The sequence below is a fragment of the Budorcas taxicolor genome, chromosome 6 (genome assembly GCF_023091745.1).
Source record: "Budorcas taxicolor isolate Tak-1 chromosome 6, Takin1.1, whole genome shotgun sequence".
Taxonomy (NCBI): domain Eukaryota; kingdom Metazoa; phylum Chordata; class Mammalia; order Artiodactyla; family Bovidae; genus Budorcas; species Budorcas taxicolor.
This window is the reverse complement of record NC_068915.1, coordinates 24,641,684-24,664,640: the sequence shown is the minus strand read 5'-3', so window position 1 is coordinate 24,664,640 and position 22,957 is coordinate 24,641,684. Positions and strand designations below refer to the sequence as shown.

The window sequence follows — 22,957 nt, the reverse complement described above, 5'->3', positions numbered from 1 at the left end:
TGAAAGAGATGGGAATCCCAGACCACCTGACCTGCCTCTTAAGAAACATCTATGCAGGTCAGGAAGCAACAGTTAGAACTGGACATGGAACAACAGACTGGTTCCAAACAGGAAAAGGAGTACGTCAAGGCTGTATATTGTCACCCTGCTTATTTAACTTCTATGCAGACTACATCTTGAAAAACGCTGGGCTGGAAGAAGCACAAGCTAGAATCAAGATTGCCGGGAGAAATATCAATAACCTCAGATGTGCAGATGACACCACCCTTATGGCAGAAAGTGAAGAGGAACTAAAAAGCCTCTTGGTGAAAATGAAAGAGGAGAGCGAAAAAGTTGGCTTAAAGTTCAACATTCAGAAAACAAAGATCATCCGGTCCCATCACTTCATGGGAAATAGATGGGGAAACAGTGGAAACAGTGTCAGACTTTATTTTTTTGGGCTCCAAAATCACTGCAGATGGTGATTGCAGCCATGAAATTAAAAGACGCTTACTCCTTGGAAGGAAAGTTATGACCAACCTAGATAGTATATTCAAAAGCAGAGACATTACTTTGCCAACAAAGTTCTGTGTAGTCAAGGCTATGGTTTTCCCAGTGGTCATGTATGGATGTGAGATTTGGACTGTGAAAAAGGCTGAGCGCTGAAGAATTGATGCTTTTGAACTGTGGTGTTGGAGAAGACTCTTGAGAGTCCCTTGGACTGCAAGGAGATCCAACCAGTCCATTCTAAAGGAGATCAGTCTTGGGTTTTCTTAGGAAGGACTGATGCTAAAGCTGAAACTCCAATACTTTGGCCAGCTCATGCAAAGAGTTAACTCATTGGAAAAGTCTCTGATGCTGGGAGGGATTGGGGGCAGGAGGAGAAGGGGACAACAGAGGATGAGATGGCTGGATGGCATCACTGACTCGATGGACATGAGTTTGAGTGAATTCCGGAAGATGGTGATGGACAGGGAGGCCTGGTGTGCTGCAGTTCATGGGGTCTCAAGGAGTCGGACACGACTGAGTAACAACTGAACTGACTGAAGTGAAAAAATATAAAGTTTAAAAATACATGTACTCTAATCTTGCATTTGATAAAATATCAGTATTAGTAATAAATGTTACCAAAGAATCTAAAAATATTCAAGAAGATATATCAAATTGTTAAAAATTATTCTGAGAATAATAGATAACATCTATGGAGTATTTTAACTGTCTACAATATTATATACTTCTCTAAAGCTAGATTATTTTAAAAATATTTACTCTGAGCATGTGCTATTTCTGTGATCAGAAAAATTAATAATAAAACTGGATTTCAAAATAAAAACATGGTGATTATAATTTTTCTTCATCATAGTGTTGTAAAAATTAATTGAATAAAAATAAATTAAAATTCTTTAGAAGTGTTGATACTAATATGTTTATTATATATATAATTAATATAGAAGTGTAATATACATGTTAATTTATATTATATTAATATATTAGTTTATGAAAGTGAAAGTGTTAATCACTCAGTGGTGTCTGACTCTTTGCAACCCCATCGATTATAGCCAATCAGTCTCCTTTGTCCATGGAATTCTCCAGGCAAGAATACTGGAGGGGGTTACCATTCTCTTCTCCAGGGTATCTTCCCGACTCAGGGATCAAACATGGGGTTCTCCATTAGCAGGCAGATTCTTTACCATCTGAGCCACCAGGGAAGCCCATATTATTTTATAACAGTATAATAATAAAATATTTATAGTATAAGTACAATTGTTATATTGTGATTAGGCACCTAGAGAGTTGTGTCTTTCAACCGAAGTCAATTTATCTAATTTTCTCAGATTTTCTAAGTATAAAGGTATATGACTCTGCAGACACTTGTGTGTGGTGCTCTTAGATGATATAAATTTGCTCTTAGACATTTACTTTTGTTGACTGTATTCAATATCAAATTATTGATATGTTATGACTTAAATTCAGTTTGCAAACTTCAAGCTAGAACTTGGAGCAGGCTGTTTGAGACAGAGACCCTTGGAACAAACTCTGTTGTAATAGAGACCTGCAGAGTCAAGTCTATTGTAATAATGCATATCCAAATTTACCCTATCGGCATCTGATAGTGGGACACATTTGGCTCTTGCCAGGTGGCACTAGTGGTAAAGAACCAGTCTGACAATGCAGGAGACAAAGAGATGCAGGTTCACTCCCTGGGTTGGGAAGCTCCTCTGGAGGACAGCATGGCAATTCACGTCAGTATTCTTGTCTGGAGAATCCCATGGCCAGAGGAGCCTGGCGGGCTACAGTCCATATGGTTGCAAAGAGCTGGACACAACTGAAGCGACTTATTAGATAAATTATGGAAAGCTTTTAAGACAGAAGATCTTATTGCTGTACCAGGGCATTCTGGTGACTATGAGAATGCGTGTCATCAAAGGTGAACAACCGATAGTGTAAATTTTGACTGAGGATCTCCACTTGCTCTCTGAATTCCATCCTTGTGTTTTTTACTGGTTTCATACTTCCTGCAGGCAGCTCCCAGCCAATGATTGAGCCTGGCAAGGATATGAAAGCAGTCCTCCCCCTGGGAACTGTGGACATCTCTGAGGAGGGACTTGAGCTGGAGGAGTCCCTTATGGCTTTCTTGAACTTCTGATTTTAGTTAAGTAATGATACATATTGGCAATGGCACCCCACTCCAGTACTCTTGCTTGGAAAATCCCATGGACGGAGGAGCCTGGTATGCTACAGTCCACGAGGTCGCTACGAGTTGGACACGACTGAGCGACTTCACTTTCACTTTTCACTTTCATGCATTGGAGAAGGAAATGGCAACCCACTCCAGTGTTCTTGCCTGGAGAATCCCAGAGACGGAGGAGCCTGGTAGGAGGCAGTCTATGGGGTCGCACAGAGTCGGACACAACTGAAGCAACTTAGCAGCAGCAATGATGTATACCATAAGATGAATAGAAATAAGAAATCAAAGCAATGGCAAATGGAAGAAACAAATAAGCTCCTTCTAAGAGTTAATACCAAGCATCAATACGGTTGCTGATGTTGGCTGTAATAATTGATTCTGAGCATCCTGACATTTAGGGAAGGAGAGCATGGTTTACTCTAGGCTTTTGTTATCAGAGTGGAATATGATCTATTATATAAGTAAGCAGCACATCAGCAGTTCAGTCAATAAATGCTATGAGTATAGTTGGTCCCACCCTGTGCTTTGAGAGGCAATATGCTGATAGGATCCCTGAGGTCACTTTTATTTTTTTAATGTTTTTCCTCTAATTTCATTTATTTATGTTGACATATGTTTAACTTACAATGTTGTCTTAGTCTCAAGTGTACAGCACAGTGATTCAGTCATACACACACACATACAAATATTATATATTCTTTTTCAGATTCTTTCCTATTATAGGTCATTACAAGATATTGTATACAGTTCCCTGTGCTACACAGTAGGTCTTTGTTGTTTACCTATTTTATATATAGTACTGTCCAACCAGTCCATTCTAAAGGAGATCAGCCCTGGGATTTCTTTGGAAGGAATAATGCTAAAGCTGAAACTCCAGTACTTAGTCCACCTCATGTGAAGAGTTGACTCATTAGAAAAGACTCTGATGCTGGGAGGGATTGGGGGCAGGAGGAGAAGGGGACGACAGAGGATGAGATGGCAGGATGGTATCACTGACTCGATGGACGTGAGTCTGAGTGAACTCCGGGAATTGGCGATGGACAGGGAGGCCTGGCGTGCTGCGATTCAAGGGGTCGCAAAGAGTCGGACACGACCGAGCGACTGAACTGAACTGAACTGAACTGAGTGTGCACATGTTAATCCTAAATTTCTAACTTACCTCTCCCCACACCCTTCATTAGTCCCTTTGGTAACCATAGGCTTGCTTCCTATATCTGTGACTCTACTTCTGTTCTGCAGATAAGTTCGTTTGTATGGTGGTTTTTTTTTTTAGATTCTACATATACATCATACCATATGATATTTGTCTCTTTCTATCTGACTTACTTCACATAATATGATAATCCTTAGGCCCATCCATGTTGTGGCAAATGACATTATTTCATTTGTTTTTATCGTTGAGTAATATTCTACTGTATATACAGCACATCTTCTGGAGCAAGCACTTCTTATACTGAAGAGCCTGACTTACTTTAAAAAAATAAAAACGTAGGCAAAGCTAAGTCTTTTAGAGATGGGAAATGTCTCTGCAACTATATCATTAATTAGCATTTTAATAAGTTAGGATTTTGATGCCAAGAGTAGTAAGTAAAATTGATGTGTGGATCTAGAGCCAGACATCTTGGAATGTGAAGTCAAGTGGGCCTTAGAAAGCATCACTACAAACAAAACTAGTGGAGGTGATGGAATTCCAGTTGAGCTGTTTCAAATCCTGAAAGATGATGCTGTGAAAGTGCTTCACACAATATGCCAGCAAATTTGGAAAACTCAGCAGTGGCCACAGGACTGGAAAAGGTCAGTTTTCATTCCAATCCCAAAGAAAGGCAATGCAAAAGAATGCTCAAACTACTGCACAGTTGCACTCATCTCACACGCTAGTAAAGTAATGCTCAAAATTCTCCAAGCCAGGCTTCAGCAATACGTGAACCATGAACTCCCTGATGCTCAAGCTGGTTTTAGAAAAGGCAGAGGAACCAGAGATCAAATTGCCAACATCTGCTGGATCATGGAAAAAGCAAGAAAATTCCAGAAAAACATCTATTTCTGCTTTATTGACTAGGCCAAAGCCTTTGACTGTGTGGATCACAATAAACTGTGGAAAATTCTGAGAGAGATGGAATACCAGACCACCTAACCTGCCTCTTGAGAAATCTATATGCAGGTCAGGAAGCAACAGCTAGAACTGGACATGGAACAACAGACTGGTTCCAAACAGTAAAAGGAGTAGGTCAAGGCTATATATTGTCACCCAGCTTATTTAACTTATATGCAGAGTACATCATGAGAAACACTGGACTGGAAGAAACACAAGTTGGAATCAAGATTGCCGGGAGAAATATCAATAACCTCAGATATGCAGATGACACCACCCTTATGGCAGAAAGTGAAGAGGAGCTAAAAAGACTCTTGATGAAAGTGAAAGAGGAGAGTGAAAAAGTTGGCTTAAAGCTCAACATTCAGAAAACGAAGATCATGGCATCCGGTCCCATCACTTCATGGGAAATAGATGGAGAAACAGTGGAAACAGTGTCAGACTTTATTTTTTGGGGCTCCAAAATCACTGCAGATGGTGACTACAGCCATGAAATTAAAAGACTCTTACTCTTTGGAAGAAAAGTTATGACCAACCTAGATAGTATTTTCAAAAGCAGAGACATTACTTTGCTGACTAAGGTCCATATAGTCAAGGCTATGGTTTTTCCTGTGGTTATGTATGGATGTGAGAGTTGGACTGTGAAGAAGGCTGAGCACCAAAGAATTGATGCTTTTGAACTGTGGCATTGGAGAAGACTCTTGAGAGTCCCTTGGACTGCAAGGAGATCCAACCAGTCCATTGTGAAGGAGATCAGCCCTGGGATTTCTTTGGAAGGAATGATGCTAAACCTGAAGCTCCAGTACTTTGGCCACCTCATGCGAACAGTTGACTCACTGGAAAAGACTCTGATGCTGGGAGGGATTGGGGGCAAGAGGAGAAGGGGACGACAGAGGATGAGATGGCTGGATGGCATCATTGACTCGATGGACGTGAGTCTGAGTGAACTCCGGGAGATGATGATGAACAGGGAGGCCTGGCGTGCTGCGATTCATGGGGTCACAAAGAGTCTGACACGACTGAGTGGCTGAACTGAACTGAACTGAACTATGTTAAATTCTGATATCAGAGTTAAACTATCTTCACAAAATACAGATTTCCTCTATTCCTCTATCCTTGATTCTCTGAAATTATGTTACTTTTGTAGTCAGCTATTCCTTTACCTGCATAGCCTGTATGTAATTTTCAGAAGTAACTCTTTCCCTCAACCCCAAGGTGACTTTTAGCTTTAAGACTTTAGAGTCTTTTTTTTTATCAGGGTCCCTTTTAAGCCAGAGTTTGTCCTTGCTAATCTGCATTTTCGGGCTTCCCTGGTGGCTCAGAGGTTAAAGCATCTGCTTGCAATGTTGGAGACCTGGGTTCGATCTTTGGGTTGGGAAGATTCTCCTGGAGAAGGAAACGGCAACCCACTCCAATATTCTTGCCTAGAGAATCCCATGGACGGAGGAACCTGGTGGGCTACAGTCCACAGGGTCTCAAAGAGTCAGACACGAATGAGCAACTTCACTTTCACTTTCACTAATCTGCATTTTCACCCTTAATGGAACATCCCATGTACTCAATGGGCAAAATATTTAAAAGAAACTTTCCTGCCTTCACATGATAAAAATTAATTTTTTCTCTCATCAGACCTTAACATTCTGACCTACTTGTACTCTTTAAGCTATGCAAAAACAATTTATCTCAAATTTCTTTCACTTTGCTTTGGGTCATCAGCATGACTAACCAGAGGTAATAGCACCCTCTAACCCAATAGTAACCATGACTAGAGATTTGTTTACTTTAAGTAACCATAGAAATAGATATAGAAGGAAGACGTATTTTTCTTTTGTGATTTAATATAGTTATTATATTCCAGAAAATTATATACATATACAAAGAATAAATGGGGCACCATGCTAATTGCTTCCATACACACTAACTTACCTTATTCTTAAACATTTTTATTCTGTACTGTAAACAATGGAGATACTGTGGCTTACAGAGATGAGGTAACGCCTCTGACAAGAAGTGGAAGAGCTAAAACATAAGGCAAGCATGACTCAAAACCCTTTCCATTTCCTTTTCATAAAGCCATGCAACCAAGAGATTTTAAGTTAGTTGAGTTCATCTTTTACTTGCTAATAGCATCATTAGCAATGAGATAAATGAAATTTTTTGCAGCATTCTGAAAGTTTTAGCATGTTCTCATGTCTCTCCCCAAATATATACATCGTCTTACCTTAAATTCACAATTTGGATAATATGACCCGAAAACATTGAGAAGCTTTTTAATATATAACTAGGAAGTCAAGAATACCTGGAGTAACAGGCAAATTTGGCCATGGAGTACAGAATGAAGCAGGGCAAAAGCTAATAGAGTATTGCCAAGAAAATGCACTGGTCAGAGCAAACACCCTCTTCCAACAACACAGGAGAAGACTCTACACATGGACATCACCAGGTGGTCAACACCAAAATCAGACTGATTATATTCTTTGCAGCCAAAGATGGAGAAGCTCTATACAGTCAGCAAAAACAAGACCCAGAACTGACTGTGGCTCAGATCATGAACTCTTTATTGCCAAATTCAGCCTTAAATTGAAGAAAGTAGGGAAAACCACTAGACCATTCAGGTATGACCAAAGTCAAATCCCTTACAATTATACAGTGGAAGTGAGAAATAGATTTAAGGGACTAGATCTGATAAACAGAGTGCCTGACGAACTATGGATGGAGGTTTGTGGCATTGTACAGGAGACAGGGATCAAGACCATCCCCAAGAAAATGAAGTGCAAAAAAGAAAAATGGCTGTCTGAGAAGGCCTTACAAATAGCTGTGAAAAGAAGGGAAGTGAAAAGCAAAGGAGAAAAGTAAAGATATACCCACTTGAATGCAGAGTTCCAAAGAAGAGCAAGGAGAAATAAAAAAGCCTTCCTCAGTGATCAGTGCAAAGAAATAGAGGAAAACAATAGAATGGGAAAGACTAGAGATCTCTTCAAGAAAATTAGAGCTACCAAGGGAACATTTCATGCAAAGATGGGCTCCATAAAGACAGAAATGGTATGGACTTAACAGAAGCAGAAGATATTAAGAAGAGGTGGCAAGAATACACAGAACTGTACAAAAAAGATCTTCACGACCCAGATGATCACGATGGTGTGATCACTCACCTAGAGCCAGACACCCTGGAATGTGAAGTCAAGTGGGCCTGAGGAAGCATCACTATGAACAAAGCTAGTGGAGGTGATGGAATTATAGTGGCACTATTTCAAATTCTAAAAGATGATGCTGTGAAAGTGCAGCACTCAATATGCCAGCAAATTTGGAAAACACAGCTATGGCCACAGCACTGGAAAAGGTCAGTTTTCATTCCAATCCCAAAGAAAGGCAATGCCAAAGAATGCTCAAACTACTGCACAATTGCACTCATTTCACATGCTAGCAAAGTAATGCTCAAAATTTTCGAGCCAGGCTTCAACAGTATGTGAACCATGAAATTCCAGATGTTCAAGCTGGTTTTAGAAAAGGCAGAGGAACCAAAGATCAAATTGCCAACATCCGTTGAATCACTGAAAAAACAAGAGAGTTCCAGAAAAATATTTACTTCTGCTTTACTGACTATGCCAAAGCCTTTGACTGTGTGGATGACAACAAACTGTGGAATATTCTCCAGGAGATGGGAATAACAGACCACCTGGCCTGCCTCTTGAGAAACCTGCATGCAGGTCAGGAAGCAACAGTTAGAACTGGACATGGAACAACAGACTGGTTCCAAATCAGGAAAGGAGTACGTCAAGGCTGTATATTGTCACCCTGCTTATTTAACTTATATGCAGAGTACATCGAGAGAAATGCTGGGCTGGATGATCACAAGCTGGAATCAAGAATGCCAGGAGAAATATCAATAACCTCAGATATGCAGATGACACCACCCTTATGACAGAAAGTGAAGAACTAAAGAGAGTCTAGATGAAAGTGAAAGAGGAGAGTGAAAAGATTGGCTTAAAGCTCAACATTCAGAAAATTAAGATCATGGCATCTGGTCCCATCACTTCTTGGCAAATAGATGGGGAAACAATGGAAACAGTGACAGACTATTTTGGGGGGCTTCAAAACAACTGCAGATGATGACTGCAGCCGTGAAATTAAAAAGATGCTTGCTCCTTGGAAGAAAAGCTATGACCAACCTAGACAGCATATTATAAAGCAGAGACATTACTTTGCCAACAAAAGTCCATCTAGTCAATGCTACGGTTTTTCCAGTAGTGATGCATGGATGTGAGAGTTGGACTATAAAGCTGAGCACCACAGAATTGATGCTTTTGAACTGTGGTGTTGGAGAAGACTCTTGAGAGTCCCTTGGACTGGAAGGAGATCCAACCAGTCTGTCCTAAAGGAAATCAGTCCTAAATATTCACTGGAAGGAAGGACTGAGGTTGAAACTGAAACTCAATAATTTGGCCATCTAATGTGAAGAACTGACTCATTTTAAAAGACTCCAATGCTGGGAAAAATTGAAGGCAGGAGGAGAAGGGGACAACAAAGGATAAAATGGTTGGATGGCATCACCGACTCAATGGACATGAGTTTGAGGAAGCTCTGGGAGTTGGTGATGGACAGGGAAGCCTGGCATGCTGCAGTCCATGGGGTCACAAAAAGTCGGACACAACTGAGTGACTGAACTGAACTGAACTGAACTGATGGGACACTATGTGCCATGCATTGTTCTAAGGGCTTCATACTCACTACTGTATTAATAATATTATCATTTCATATAATGGAGGCTAAAGCCCAGAGAGCTTAAATAATTTGCCCGAAGTCACACAGAGCCAGGGTTTGAATGTAGACGCTAGACTCTGGTCTGTCAACCACGACTCTATGCTGCCTAAGCTGCTGCCGCTCAGTAACAATGAGTTATAAGCACATCTTTATTTTTACGACATGAAATATCACCTATTTCCATTTATTCTCCAGTCAAGAGGTTTCTTTATACCAAGAGAAACTAAACCTCTCTTTCTTCAGTGGCCAGACTAGACTCTGCACAAACATACAAGGAGACAGAGAGAATTCTTCCTGATGTATTAAAAGAGAGCACATAGTAGAGTTTACTGGAGGCGCTCACATCCTTAGCAATATTGTTGAAATGTGTTGGTTCTTTAAGTGAGTTAAGATTGAGGTTTTTGTTTGTTTGTTTGTTTGTTTTTCAGCTGTGCTGGGTTTTCCTTGCTGCTGCCAGACTTTCTCTAGTGGTGGTGAGAGAAGGATAATCTTTGTTGTGAGGCAGAGGCTTCTGATAGAGGTGGCTTCTCTTGTTGCAGAGCCCAGGCTCCAGGTGCAGGCTTCCGGAGTCGTGGCTCATGGGCTCCAGAGCTCAGGCTCAGTGGTTGTGGCATATGGGATTTAGTTCCTTCATAGTATGTGGAATCTTCCAGGACCAGGGATCAAACCTGTGCCCCTGCTTTGGCAAGTGGGTTCTTATTCACTGCGCCACCAGGGAAGTCCAAGATTGTGTTTTTACGACCTTTCAGTGTAGACTACAGAGTCTCAAGAACAGGGTTGAGCGCTTCTCAGAGACTTCTCAGATCCTTGAACCAGAGGAGAAACCACTTAGCCATACCTAGATTTATAGGTTCATATAATTTCCCAAGTGGAAGCTTATGCCAGGCCCTAAGCTAATTTCTATTTCTCATTCCATAACTGAGTTATTTTCTTCTCAACTAATTTTTAAACATCACAAAATTTCCAAGTTACTAAAACAACTCAGAATATCATTTGCTATGGCTATATTTCTAGTTTGAGTACATTCTAACTGAACAATAGTATCAAGATTCTGTCATTCAAAGTTAGAATATTCAGGTAAGTAATCATCTGTATAAAATAGTTCGTGTTTCACATTATATGAATTTGCCAGTAACCAACTCCAGGCATTGCATAAGATGTCAAGTACAATGAATGAACCACGACAGAGAATCCTCCTTTCCAAAGGCCAGTAGTCAGTTTGGATGGCAGTTGTCTGTACTAGCTTCTGATTTTCAATAAAAAAGTTAATGTCTAAAAAACAACTGAGGTCCTGAAACACAGTTGAGAAACTAAAGATGTGTACAAGATTTTTCACAAGCTGTGCTGGTCACAATGAGAATGCTGTGATGATTAATTTTTTGTGTTGACTTGGCTATGGGGTTCTCAGATATTTGATATGGTTGTTCAATGACAAAGTTGTGCCTGACTCTTTGTGACCCCATGGACTGTAGCCCAGCAGGCTCCTCTGTCCATGGAATTTCCCAGGCAAGAATACTGGAGTGGGTTGCCATTTCCTTCTCCAGGGGATTTTTCCCAACCCAAGGATTGAACTTGCCTCTCAGGTATTGGTCAAGCATTATTCTGGGTGTGCCTGTGAATGTGTTTTTGGATGAGATTAATATTCAAATCAGTAGATGAGTGAAATATATTACCTCCATTAGGGTGGCTCTCATCCAATCAGTTGAAGTCCTGTATGGGGTCGCAAAGAGGTGGACATGACTGAGCATGCACGCACACACAAACAGAAAGGCTCCCTGGAGTAAGAAGGAATTCTTTCTGCTTGATTGCCTTGAGCTGGGATACCAATGTTTCCATGCCTTTGAACTGAGCTACTGTCTCTTCTTGGATCTTGAACTTTCCAGCTTTCAGCCTGGAACTTGCACCATCTGCTCTTCTGGTCTCAGCACTTTGGACTGGGACTAGAACTGCACCATGCACTCTCCCAGCTTCTGGGCCTCGTTTGCCAGCTGAGGTCTTGGGACTTCTCCGACTCTGTAATGCGTTGAGCCAATTCTTTATAATACATCTCTCTAGAGATTTCCATATGTTTATATAAATACATATTTATATATGTATATTCTCTTTGTTCTGCTTCTGTGGAAAACCTGGACAAATATAGTTGTATTTTCAGGAAATTATAGGCAAATGGTTTATTCCTTTCCCAATATATTGAGGCATATTGGTCCATTTTTCTTCGAGCTGAGATCTCTTACAAAGAAATCAAGAGGTTAATTTTCAAGGACAAGTTATTAGCTCTGCCTGTCTGTGGGAAAATGATAAGGCTAAACAAAAGTGAATTCTATTATTGCTTTAAATTATTGTAATGGCCACATAATGTCTGCATATATCTCTAGGGAATAAACAGTCTTTCATCACTTTTTAGTGGGTCTTTCCATATCCTCGTTAGCTCTGAATTCAGAGCTAAAAATCAAGTAGGCACAAAAATCTGGCAGCTAGAAGGCCACTTTTTTCATGAACCTGTTTCTCATTTTTCTTAAACTGCTTTTATCTCACCCAGTGTATGATACAGATAAAGAGAAAAAAGTTCTTTTCCTCCTCTGATCCTAATATAATGTTATCTGAGGCTTATCAATGACACATCGCTTTATAGCTATATGACTGCTGGAGTTATTATAGTTATTTATTATATTGACTAGTCTTTAGTAACCCTTCATGGCAGGCTCCATGTATCACTCAAAATTTTAGCTAGTGCTATATGTGATGGAACAGAACAAAGACTGAAAGCCTCGGTTAGCAGTGATTGGTTGAATATATCCTGTATATTTAGCAGGGGATTAGACTAAACTTGGAATCTTACCAGGTATGTTACAGTGGGCAGTTGAAATTTTACTCTCCCACATGTTTTAGATATTGGGTGTGAATTCTTCTTCATGCCTAGTATTACTGAACACAGCTGTCCATTCATGCAACCTTTGCTCTATTGAATGAAATGAATGGACATGTTTTCTGACCTGATCAATCACGCCCATCTAACTGTGACTACCTTTCTTGTATTTTTATTATATAAAGTTGAATGTTGTATCTATATATAGAAAAGAAAAAGAAAGTATTAGTTGCTCAGTTGTATCTGATTCTTTGCAACCCCATTGACTCTAGCCTGCCAGGCTCCTCTGTCCATGGAATTCTCCATGTAAGAATACTGGAATGGATATAAATTCCCTTCTCCAAGGAATCTTCCCAACTCAGGCATTGACCCTGGGTGTCCTGCATTGCAGGCAGATTCTTTACCATGTGAGCCCACAGGGAAGTCCATATCTACATATAATTGCTTATAATTCATATTTTATATACAGTTGCCTATTCTGAATTCCAAATAAAGATCCTACATAAAACAAGTACCAGTTTCTAGACCCTTAATAATTTTTGAAGAGAGTGGTAAAAACACAATTTTTCATGGAAATTAAAGCCAGATGCATTATGTGAAAGAAAATATCAAATGAGCGCTATGAATGTTCTACTCAAAGACTAAATGTGTATTAGCTCGTGTTTACTAGAAGAAAGCATTGCTGAAAATTCCTTGGGCTAGATGCTTGCCTCAACATTACCTAAAAGAAAAATACTAATCATTTTAAGGAGATGGGGGATATTTGTTAATCTTTTTTGAGTGAACCTGGATTTAGGCTTTGCTGCTGCTGCTGCTGCTGCTAAGTCGCTTCAGTCGTGTTCGACTCTGTGCAGCCCCATGGACTGCAGCCTACCAGGCTCCTCTGTCCATGGGATTTTCCAGGCAGGAGTACTGGAGTGGGGTGCCATTGCCTTCTCCTGGATTTAGGGTTTAGCCCTACCATATATCTGAAGTTTAAGACTGACCTTTCTTGCAGTTGATAGAATCAGCCTTATTTCTTTCTAATTCACTGTTCAAATCAATGGTTTGTCTATTATCTATTTTAGGAGAATTAGTTTCCATAACTCAAAATTAAAATCTAAATGCGCTTTTCATTACATGTAAAAATCAATTGTAGTTAAAGCTGGAATTTTGTTAATACTATCTTTTAAACAAAATAAAAGATGCTTTGGTCTCTCCTTAAAAAGAGCTGACAATTTGGCAGCCTCCCGATTCTCCTCCATCTGTAACTCCTTCTTGATAACCAATCCATGAAACAGGGGACAGGATTTCTCCGGAACAGTGCAAAGCATCAGCCAACGCAAAGCTGCCCTCTTTGCCTGGATACACTATTTTTATGTTTTGTTTTTCCCAAGGCTTTTTCCCATGCATTTCTAGATTGTGTACATGGAAATAAAGGATAAAAAGTACAATGATGAGGTGAAATAGAGAGAGTTAACAATATAAAAATAACTTCCTTTATTATTTGATATATTATATAGAAGATAAATAATTTAAGTTTAAAAGCATATAACTCCCATTTCTAATTCTTGAGGGTAGACCATGATGACTGTTTAGGACATTTGCTGTGAAAATGTTATTAGAGTCACTCATAATTTTCATGGCTTTATTTTTCCATTTTTTAAAAAAAGTTACATGTTCTCTGTATTTCCCAGCCACCTGTTCTCCTTGCTCAGCCCTGCAGTAAATCTTTCTCTGGTCCAAAAAAAAAAAAAAAAGTTTCATGATCTCCTAGGTTTATTTCACACATTTCTCATTTTGTATGTAGCAAAGGTGGTTAATATTGATAACCTAAGAGACTTGCCACTTATGCACGCACCAGACAGGAGTTAGGAAAATAAAAATCTTGAAATAATTACAATTTCAAAACAGTATGAAGATTCAACATGACCATTTTCCTCTGCCAATAATCTTCTCCAATTTCCATTGCTTCATCATCCAAAATTTTTCAGCTTGAAACTAAGGATGGCAAAGCGTGAGTGCTTCTTGAAGTGATAGCATTTTAGACTGTTAACAGTGGTTTATGAATTCATCTCTTTGGATGCCAGGACCAGGCTTTGTTAGAGAATAGAGACGACAGAAAAAGCACACCCTATATTTTTGGAGAGGGCATGCTGACCACACAAACAGACCAGGAACAGTAGGTTCTGGGGAGAGGGAAATTCCACAAGCTCTGTGCACTTCCCAGAGCTGGTTCCACTAACCCAGGCCCCAGAGCACTCACACACACTGTTGCACATTCTCCTTGTCTGCATTTTTTTTTTTTTTAAACACAAGGTTTCCTAAATATTTTAGTTGCCAGGTAATATTTTCTTTTATACTATTTAACTCTGTCCTCAAACTGATTGATCTACTTTGTCTCCTTCTTGGGATTATACTCAGGAGTATTCTCAGAGAAAAGAAAAATGAACTTACCTGGTGTTTCTGTTGCTTTGATTGAACTCTGAGTCTCAGCTTTAGAGCAAAAGAAAAAAAAAAAAAGAAAATTGCTAAAATTAAACATTGAATATCAAATATCTACTCTCACAATTGTTTCAGGTGGTAAATGCATAGAGATTTTAGTTCATTTCTGATTTACTTTCCTCAAGTCACCAAATCATGAGGCTTCCTGAACAGAAGAAACTTCAGAGCAGGGGTCAGTCAACTCTCTCTTAAAGGGACCGGTAGTATTTAAGGTTTGTGGGCCATAAGTCTAGCAACTATTCAGCTTTTGCTATTGTAGTGTGAATACAGCCATATGTAATATCTAAAGAATAGGTATGGCAATATTCCCATTAAATTTTAATTACAAAAATAGATGGGGCTTGGATTTGGCCTGTGAGCCAAAGTTCTCTGCATCCTCCTTTGGGGCATCTGGTACAACCCCACTTCTTGAATATGCCAGGAAAATCCAGAAGACTACAGAAACTTCGGTGGGTGCTTCATGAGTGGCACTGCCATATGTCATACTCCTACTAAGATATTGCACATCTCCTGATCTGAGGAAGATTCAGAATGGTTCAGACAGATACCTTTGAAACTTAAGAAATTCCTCTAAAGGGAATAGAGCTCAGAAGAGCTTTCTACAAGTAAAATTGCTTGAGAGAATTATAATCAAAGATCATTTCAACAAACTTGAGCGTTTGCACCACGAATCAAGATTTTCCACATGAAAATATATAGAAATATTTGAGATAAATGAAAGCCCAATAATGATAGTGGGTACAAATATCCACTTGCTTCCTTCGTATCTTCACCTGACTGTCTTAACAGTATCTTAAATTTTACATGCCCAAAACAGAACTCTTTTTTTTTTATTTGAAGTAGAGTTGATATAAAATGCTGTGTTAGTTGCAGGTATACAGCACAGTGATTCAGTTTTATATCTAAATATACTTTTTCAGTTTTTTTGCCTTATAGGTTATTACAAAATATTGAGTGCTAAGTTGCTTCAGTCGTGTCCAGCTCTTTGCAACCTCATGGTCTGTAGCCTGTCAAGCTCCTCTGTTCCTGGGATTTCCCAGGCAAGATACCAGAATGGGTTGCCATGCCCTCCTCGGGGGGGATCTTCCTGAGCCAGGGATCAAACCCCTGTCTCCTGCAGCTCCTGCAATGCAGGTGGAGTCTTTACTGTTGAGCCACCAGGGAAGCCCAGAAGTCCCTGTGCTATAGAGTAAATCCTCATTGTTAACTATTTTATATACAATAGTGTATATATCTTAACCCCAGACTCCTAATTTATCTCCCCCTTCTCTCTTTTGGTAACCACAACTTTGTTTTCTATGTCTGGGGGTCTTTTCCTATTTTGTAAATAAGTTCATTTGTAGCTTTTTGTTTTAGATTCCACATATAAGCAGTATCATATGTCTTTCTCTGTCTGACTTCACTTAGCATGATATATTCTAGGTCTGTCAATGTTGCTGCAAGTGGCATTATTTCATTCATTTTCATGTGTGAGTGATGTGGTGGCACTGGGCTTCCCTTGTAGCTCACTCAATAAAGAATCTGCATGCAATGCAGGAGACCTGGGTTCGATCCCTCGGTTGGGGAAATCCCCTGGTGAAGGAAATGGCAACCCACTCCAGTATCATTGACTGGAAAATCTCATGGACAGAGGAGCCTGGAGAGCTGCAGTCCATGGGGTTGGAAAGAGTCGGGCACGACTGAGCGACTAACACTTACTGTGGTGGCACTAGTGGGAAGAATCTATCTGCCAGTGCAGGAAACATAAAACACATGTGTTTGATCCCTGGGTCAGAAAGATCCCCTGGAGGAGGGCATGACAGCCCACCCCAATATTCTTGCCTGAAGAATCTGATGGACAGAGGAGCTTGGCTACAGTTCACAGGATCACAAAGAGTTGGACACGACTGAAGTGACTTAGCATGAATGCAATATTCCATTGTATCGATACACCACACTTCTTTATCCATTCCTAACTCTTGACTTGTGTCCTCAAACACATGTCCCCTTTCACTTTTTTGAACCAAAGTATGAAAGACTCTTGAGAGTCCCATGGACTGCAGGGAGATGCAACCAGTCCATTCTAAAGGAGATTGGTCCTGGGTGTTCTTTGGAGGGAATGATGCTGAAGCTGAGACTCCAGTACTTTGGCCACTTCATGCAGAGTTGACTCATTGGAAAAGATTCTGATGCTGGGAGGGATTGGGGGCAGGAGGAGAAGGGGACGACAGAGGATGAGATGGCTGGATGATATCACTGACTCGACGGACATTGAGTTTGAATGAACTCCGGGAGTTGGTGATGGACAGGGAGGCCTGGCATGCTGCGATTCATGGGGCTGCAAAGAGTTGGACACGACTGAGCGACTGATCTGAACTGAACTGATGGTACCATTGCCTCGCAAGTGCATGAGCCAAAAAGTAGTGGCCTTTTTTTTTCTTCTTCTTCTTTTTTTTTCTTGATTCATTTTTTTTTTCCTCACCTCATCAACGCTAGCTTCTAAATATATTCCACCTACCCGACTACTGTTCATCTAGCACCTATATCTCTCTCATTAGTATGTGTAACAGCCACCTAGAAAAAGTTTTTTTTAATTTACATTTCATTAGTCCAATGGTGCCTTATTCCTCTCCTCACTACAGCTAGCGACTCTCCGTAGGATATGGCTCCTGCCTTGCTCCTCAGTTCACTCCAGCTGTCTCAGCCTGCTTGGCCTCTCCATGGTAGATAAATGTCCCAGGGATCCCTTGCCTCAGACAGCCTGCTTGCCTGCCCTAAGCATCTGGGCTGTCCTCTCAGGCCTACACTGGCTCCTTCTCACCCTTCATGACTCTGTTCAGGTGTCACCACTCAGAGAAGTCTTCTCCAACCACCTTATTGAAAGCTATCTTCTCATTTCCCTCCACCTCAGCTCACCATGATGCTTTGTTTGCTCAACAGTTTATCACTCCATTGATTTTTAAAATGGCTTTGTTTTCTGTTAGAATGTAAGTCCAGGAGGACAGAGATTTCTTATTTTACTCAGAGTCATAATTTCAGCATCTACTATCCATACTAGGTCTCTGCTAAAAACATAGGGAATGAACAAATAATAATATAAAAGAATAATTGATAATAATAATAAAAATAAAAAATAGTAGCTATCATTATCCAACTAGCAGGTTTTAAGGCAAAATGAATGTGTTATTACAAATTGCTAGTTGGATAATGATAGCTACTATTTTTGAAGCAACTCTTCAGATCAGTTCTATATATTCATCATTGATGTTTATGAGAAGGATGTTATTATTTTCATTTTGCAGATCTGCAAATAATAATTGAAAGAAGTGAAACTATGTTCTCAAAGGGAGGACTGTGATTATAATTCAGGTCCGTTGGTTCTAAGGTCTATCTTTTACTAAGAGACAGCATTTTTTTCCCACTAAACTGTTCTGAGTGGAAAGCTTATGTAATTAATTTCTACTTTTCATAACTAGTTAAAATAATTTTGTACATGGCATAATGCTGTACTTGGAGGATGCAGTTAAAATATTTATCAGCTGCCAGAGAATTAGAATATAAATGAAATCAAAACCTTTGTTCCTTCTGCTTTTAATATAAGGTCATAATCTTTCTTGCTGATAGACTTTATTGAGAATGAACAATTTTAAACTCATATCAGACAAAGCCTCCTGACTATTCTTTTCTGCATTTTTTTCATCCTTCAAAAGTGCATAATGATTTCTCAGGGACATATTACATAAAATAAAAATGACTATGCCTTAAGAAGTAGTGGAATAGTGAAAAAAAAAAAGCAATTCAAAACCCTTTTCTTGAGTCTTCAGAGGTCCAGATATTTCTATATAAATGAATATATTGTTATTCTGAGAAGGAAATTATGTAAATCTTAAATAATCAGTACTGGGAAATATATACCTTTTAATTCTGAAATCAAGGATGTATTATTTTGAAGATAATAAAATGTCTTCATACGGCATTTCATTTTCAAATTTCGACTCAGTTTTGGAAATATAAAATCTTAATAGAGATGAATGCTATGGAATATGACTAAAGTTGTGGAAACTAATGAAAAGTGAAGGTATTTGTAATTATTCCTGTGTGTGTGTGTGTGTGTGTGTGTGTGTGTGTGTGTTTTAAGTTTCATAATGCAAATATGCTTTAAGAAAAGGCCAAATTCTGATCTGGAGAGGAAGCAGGTGTGCTTAGTCATTCAGTCGTGTTCGACTCTTTGTGACCTTTCTGCACTGTAGCCTGCATGGCTCCTCTGTCCGTGGGATTTCCCAGGCAAGAATACTGGAGTGGGTTGCCATTTCCTCTTCCAGTGGACCTTCCTGACCCAGGGATCAAACCTGCGTCTCCCATGTCTCCTGCATTATAGGCAGATTCTTTATCTGCTGAGTAAGCGGAAGTTCAATAGAAATGAGTGTAGTGCATTCTGTTAACCTAGTCTCAAATTTAGTTGTTGAGTAAAGACCAAATCCTTAATCAGGGTGTTTGGCAACTTAAATCTCTTGGTTGAGTTTGAAACTGAAGCTTGAAGTTGAGTTCAGTTTGAAACTGAAGTGTTATGAAATGCAAATGAACTTTGAAATGCTAAACTTTAATCTACAATTTAATCCCAAACTAAACTTTAGATGTATGCATTTTTTAAAAATGTTTTCTACTAGTCTACAACTTCTCTGCTCATTTTAATTTGTTTATTAAGTTTTATTGGAGTATAGTTGCTATGCAATGCTGTGTTTGTGCCTGCTGTATAGCGAAGTGAATCAGCTATATGTGTACAATATCCCTTCTTTCTTGGATTTCCTTCCCATTTAGGTCACCACAGAGCACTGAGTAGAGTTCCCTGTGCTGTACGGTAGGTATATACACACTACTAGGGCATACAAGAGATAACTAATGAGAATGATGCTAAAGCTGAAACTCCAGTACTTTGGCCACCTCATGCGAAGAGTTGACTCACTGGAAAAGACTCTGATGCTGGGAGGGATTGGGGGCAGGAAGAGAAGGGGACGACAGAGGATGAGATGGCTGGATGGCATCACTGACTCAATGGACGTGAGTCTGAGTGAACTCTGGGAGTTGGTGATGGACAGAGAGGCCTGGTGTGCTGCGATTCATGGGGTCGCAAAGAGTCAGACATGGCTGAGCGGCTGAACTGAACTGAACTGAAACTTTGCTTAAACTATCAGCTTTTAAGATAGAAAGCTTAAGCAATAATACAAGTAACTTTGCTAAATATTATCTTACAAAAGCCATTGTATTTCCAGCTATATATAGCTGTATATAATTACCTACAGAACATGATTTATCATTAAAAGGCCCAGGAAAAAAAATAGTTATTCTCATATATAATTCTTTACTGATTTGCTTAAAAATAATTTACTATGACCAATTAAAATTTTCCTTCTCATTCGCCCTGATACATACCATCCCCCATCCCCCCAACAAAGCATTGACTGAGTCATCGTACGAAAGATTAGTTCTGGTTTGGATAAACTGTGATGTGTGACTAAGACTTTGTTATCCTGAGAATTCCTCTTTTATCTGCCCACATGAAATGATACAAACTAATTAAATAGCATGTAAGAAACATTGCAATTAAGTTCCCTGGTAAATGTCATAGATAAATGGTGCCATTCACAAAAGAAATAATGAGCCTGAGTGATCAGAGAAATTAGACTTTTCCAAAGCATGAGATGCATAGCATTATATGAGAGATTCTATACTGGAAAGTGGCATTAAATCAGATTGAAACACTCAGTGAGAAAGTAATTATTTTCCATTTTTTTGTGAGTTTATTTCAGTGAAGAAGTTTCAAAATTTCAATTTGATGCAAATACGTCATTAATACCTAGAATGTACTTATCTTTTTTTCCACCCCACAGGGAGAAGTGCAAATCCAGTCCCCCACGACCACAAATTATACAGTCAAGTTTTGTGGAAATTGCAGGGGTCAGCACATCAGAGTGTGATAGATAAGCCATGCTGTGGGGTGAAAATTACCTTCATCATCCCAGTATCTCCCCTGCCAGGTAAGTATTTGATTTATTTATTAAGCAAGGCTAAAACTCAGAGCCTTTGGCAAGCAACAAAATCTAGCTAGAATTTTATTTTATTTTGCTTACATCACAGCGACTTTCTAGCTTCTGCTTATGCCGACTCAAACTGGTTTTTTATTCATGATGGTTTCCTTTTCAAACAAATTTAAGAATTAAAAACTGCATCCACTTAAAGTACTAAATGAATAATAGTGCAGATGGTGCATATATCTGGTAACCTCATTAAGTTGTGGGAAATACTGAGGTGATATTTTGTAGAGGCTCTTTATGGTTGTGTAGAATTTTAATAATCAGTTGGAGGAAGGACAAGGGGAAGAAGGAATGACCATACAGATAAGGAAGACAGGTTGCACAAATCACATGGTCAGGAATAAATCTGGCACCGTTGGCAACAGCATGAGAACCACCCCGGTGAGAATCCCAGGTTTCTGGTGAGAATCCCAGGTTTATATTCAGTCAGTTGGCCAGTGTTATACTGATTGAACTTCTGTTTGTCAAGCATATGATGCACTCAATTAAAAGCTACTTGCTTTCTAATTCCTTTGGAGACTTTATGTGAAATGGTTGTAATGAGAGAAAGTGTGGTATATCGATATTTATGGAGTTTGAAGCAAGAAAAACAGGGTTTGAATTACATCTTTTAATTTAACATTGGGTGAGTTATTTAATCTTTCTGAACCTGTTTCCTTATTTGTGAAATTGATACCATAAATACCATCTTTGCTTGGCTTTTGTAAGGATTATCATTAACAAAATAATATTAATAGCTAAAATGTCTTGTTTTCTTTTCAGACACTGTTTTAAGCTTCATATTATTTTATCTCTTTTAATCTTCACAAGAATTCTGTAAAAGAGTAGTCATTACAACTATTTTACAGATGAGGAAACAAAGGCACAAAGAAGTTAAATAGCTTACCAAAGGCCAAAGTCCAAATAAATGGTTGTGCCATTATTTGAATCTCAGCTATTTGATTTCAAGGGCTTCCCTGGTGGGTCAGTTGGTAAAGTGTCTGCCTGCAATGTGGGAGATTAGGGTTCAACCCCAGGGTCGGGAAGATCCCCTGGAGAAGGAAATGTCTATCCACTCCAGTATTCTTGCCTGGAGAATTCCATGGACAAAGAAGCCTGGTGGGCTGCAGTCCATGGGTTCGCAAAGAGTCAAACACGACTAAGTGTTCTAATACTTTCACTTGCTTTATCTGATTTCAGAATCATTGTTAGTAAACAATAAGCCAGCTTCCTCTTGGCATAATTGGAATGACCATGTCTTTTAAGAAGGGTGTGGTGCCTCAAAAAGTACAGGCTTGTGCAGATGCCATTCTCACGTTCAACCAGTAGTATATCTGAAGTGGTTACTTGATCTTTATACAATTACATACGCTTTTTGTATTAAAAACAAACTCTATACTAAACTAGGATAGATTATGCAAAAGGGAAACATACATGATAAATTATTTGTTACATATAAATGTTATTAACCCTGATTAAATAACCTACTAATTTCTTATACATGTTCAGTTCAGTTCAGTCGCTCAGTCATGTCCGACTCTTTGTGACCCCATGAATCGCAGCACGCCAGGCCTCCCTGTCCATCATCATCTCCTGGAGTTCACTCAAACTCACGTCCATCGAGTCCATGATGCCATCCAGCCATCTCATCCTCTGTAGTCCCCTTCTCCTCTTGCCCCCAATCCCTCCCAGCATCAGAATCTTTTCCAATGAGTCAACTCTTCGCATGAGGTGGCCAAAGTACTGGAGTTTCAGCTTTAGCATCATTCCTTCCAAAGAACACCCAGGGCTGATCTCCTTTAGGATGGACTGGTTGGATCTCCTTGCAGTCCAAGGGACTCTCAAGAGTCTTCTCCAACACCACAGTTCAAAAGCATCAATTCTTTGGCGCTCAGCCTTCTTCACAGTCCAACTCTCACATCCATACGTGAAAAACCCTAGCCTTGACTAGATGGACATTTGTTGGCAAAGTAATGTCTCTGCTTTTGAATATGCTATCTAGGTTGGCAATAACTTTTCTTCCAAGGAGTAAGTGT

General features: G+C 39.4%; 1 protein-coding gene across 2 annotated transcripts in view; it reads right to left on the bottom strand.

The window, feature by feature from the left end:
- EMCN (endomucin) overlaps nt 1-22,957 on the bottom strand; it is a 128,896-nt gene that overhangs the window by 27,736 nt on the left and 78,203 nt on the right. For both annotated transcript variants that reach the window (XM_052642106.1, XM_052642104.1), the window contains exon 4: nt 14,824-14,862. In XM_052642106.1, coding sequence (XP_052498066.1) covers nt 14,824-14,862 — 39 coding nt within the window. The remainder of the gene's footprint in view (nt 1-14,823; nt 14,863-22,957) is intronic.